The 2,913-nt window shown below is 30.3% G+C and overlaps 1 protein-coding gene across 1 annotated transcript; it reads right to left on the reverse strand.

The window, feature by feature from the left end:
- Window positions 1-309: 309 nt before the first annotated feature.
- On the reverse strand, window positions 310-2,393 carry LOC109213989 (transcription factor WER-like). The gene is made up of 2 exons (XM_019377840.1): window positions 2,144-2,393; window positions 310-1,426 (listed from the first exon to the last, which is right to left on the reverse strand). Exons 1-2 carry the CDS (start codon window positions 2,295-2,297, stop codon window positions 624-626), a joined length of 957 nt encoding a protein of 318 aa, XP_019233385.1. The 5' UTR covers window positions 2,298-2,393; the 3' UTR covers window positions 310-623.
- Between the last annotated feature and the right edge of the window lie 520 nt (window positions 2,394-2,913).

A 2,913-nucleotide genomic window follows, 5' to 3' on the forward strand; every position in this document is an offset into this window, starting at 1 on the left:
TCTCCTTAAATGTTGCGATTTTTTTTTTTTTATTTATACATCTGGTTGATATTGATATCTTTAGCATCTCACATCAAATTAGTTTCCCTCTTTTTTACTTAAGAGATTACTAAGACAAACAACTGAATCTTACCTGCACGAAATTGATACTTACACTTTCTACCAAAAGAAAGGTCAGAGAATTAAAAAAAAAATATATCAGATAATTAACATGGGAAAAAGAAACGCAACAAGCTGAGAAATCTAAGAAAAATTATCAGTACAACTCCCATTTGAAAAAAAAAAACTAAATATAAAATAGACGTAACATAAACTTGAGTCCATACAATAATTAATTGATTCATATCAATGTTTTTTACATATATTATTCTACAAGTGTTCCAAAATCCATCTCCCTAAGAATAAGGATTATTAGGTAAAACCTAAGAGTTTTTACCTTAGAGGTTAAAGAAACAGCTAGCTAGCTAATTAAGCTATCACTTGAACAACTACAGGTGATTATTAAATAACATGGAAAAAGAAATTAACTAGGAAACAAATACCATACATACATTTTAGTTAAAGATGAAAAAATCAAAAAGAAAGTTAAATATTAAACAAAAAAAAATTGGAAATAAAAAAGATCAAGAAGAAATCCCCACACCAAGAAAATCTATGAAGGGAATATCTTTCTTTTCCTTTGCTTCTTCTCCATGTTGTTGTTGTTGTTCAATGTTTGCCCTTAGCATTTTATTGAAGGAAAAAGTACTATCTCTAATATTCACTACTCCCTCAGTCATGCCATCAGATACATTAATTCTATGATCAGCAGGAACTGAATAACTAAAAGGATTTTGAATATTACTCCTTTTGTAATTATTGGGAAACCCTAATGCAGCAGGGCCTTCATATCCTCCACATAATGAAAAGCTTAAATTATTTTGACATAAAGGTTTTTTATCTGAAAATTTTGAGCTTTCTCTAAACAAATGGCTCCCATTATTTCTTCCAAAGAATTCAGGTGAATATGTTGATATTGAGAAAACCCTATCTTTGTTTGGGTTTTGAAATTCAAAGAAGCTGATTTTGGAGCCATAATTACCTTCTAATTGTGTTTTTGAATTATTGTCGTTGTTGTTATCGTTCCGTCTTCGAAAACCATAGGAGGGTGATTTAGAATCACTTAGAAAATTATCATGTTGTAATTGGTAGCTTCTTTTGCCACAAATATTCTTGGATTGTTCCCTTTGTTTTCTTGCCATTAGGACATGCCAATGATTTTTCACAGCATTGTCAGTTCTACCTGGAAATAATCTTGAAATTAATGCCCATTTGTTTCCATGTATTCTATGAGCTGCAACAAGTCTTTCTTCTTCTTCTTCAGTAAATGGTCTTCTATTAATTCTTGGATCAAGTTGGTTGAACCATCTCAATCTACAACTCTTCCCTACAAAATTCCCAAGAAGAATAAAGGAATTGAATTTTTTTACTTGATTTAATTTTCATTAGAGAAAAAGCAATGGTGTATACTTAACTTCTTGACCAAGATCTTTGCACTTAATATGATCTTAATTAATTAAGCTGTTGGGAAGATACTACCAACGGAAACTGTTATAGACTTCATTTATGTATGGTGCTAAAACTTTCTATTTTAGCCAAGTTTAGAATAAGACAAATTAAAAACTGTAATAAAGAATATCCATCTATAAAAATAGTTTCTTAAGTTCATAACCCAACTTTAAACGAAATAACGAAGAGCAAAATAATAGCAACCATAATAAATGAAAATCTTTAGCATTAAAAGACGAGAGAAATATTTGATCCAAATGTTTTTATTTTCAAGAAAAGAATGATAAGAGCCGGTGATATCAAAGTTTAAATTATGCTTGACTTTATTCAACAGATAATAACTAACCCTAATCTTTAAACAGTAGCACCACAAAAATCAAAACATCTCTTTTTCCGATTCATTTTTCTTAAGCTATGATATCAAATTCAGATTAAAATCTAAATTATTGTAATAGTCATTCAAGTGGAAAAAAAAAGTAAGCCTTTTTATTTCGGGCTTGGTGTAGCTGTCGACTCGATACGTTTTCTTTTAATCTCTTTTATAAGATTATAATCCAAAAATAAGTAGATAAATTATAATTAAATAGATATATACCTGATCTTCCTTGAAGTTTTTCAGCAATAGAGTTCCAGTTTTGAGGACCATACTGTTCTACAAGCTGCCGGAGCCTTTCATCTTCGGCCGGCCGCCAGTGGCCACGTGGACAACTACTTCTTGTATCATCACCGGAACCACCACCTTCTGCCATGTGAGCTGCCGGAAGTTGTAGCTAGTAATATGTTGTATGGAGTATTATTCTTGATTAAAAGAAATTAAAGGAATAAAGTAAAGTTGTTATATATATATATATATATAGTTAGTTAGTTTCAAGAAGAGTTAAAAGAAAGTGGGTTGGTTTAGAGATATATGGATGACTGATGGGCAGTCACTTTTGTTGGTTTTACACGACATATTGGGCAGTGAGAGGAGAGAAAACCTTTTGTGTACCTGTTGAAAAAAACTTCCTTTTTTTTTTTTCCTTTTTTTTATTGGACCTTCATCATCTTAATATCAAAATTCTCACACGTTTTAATTCATATCCATAGCTTTCCATTTTTTTACCTCGTCAAGGAGGTGCTTTTGAATATTATGTAGAACTATAACTTTGATGACCAGCTCATTCTAACTATTTTATAAGTTACGAATAAGTATTTCCAAAAAAAATCATGAAAAAAAGAATAAAAAGTAAAACAGAGACAGATTGAGAGAAACTCCTCTAAGAAATCTTAGGGGTGAATATTCAGATGTTATAACTCATTTATGAGCTGATATCATGTTTGATCCTATATGTTAGATGCACTTTTGGAAATTTATTTAATTAGTTA

The sequence above is a fragment of the Nicotiana attenuata genome, unplaced genomic scaffold (genome assembly GCF_001879085.1).
Source record: "Nicotiana attenuata strain UT unplaced genomic scaffold, NIATTr2, whole genome shotgun sequence".
NCBI classification, from domain to species: Eukaryota; Viridiplantae; Streptophyta; class Magnoliopsida; order Solanales; family Solanaceae; genus Nicotiana; species Nicotiana attenuata.

What these genes read in the sequence shown, in the direction of transcription:
- LOC109213989 (XM_019377840.1), bottom strand. Translation starts at nt 2,297, where the DNA reads ATGGCAGAAGGTGGTGGTTCCGGTGATGATACAAGAAGTAGTTGTCCA. An exon ending in AAAACTTCAAGGAAGATCAG is followed by an intron (nt 1,427 to 2,143) that starts GTATATATCTAT and finishes GGAATTTTGTAG; the next exon opens with GGAAGAGTTGTAGATTGAGA.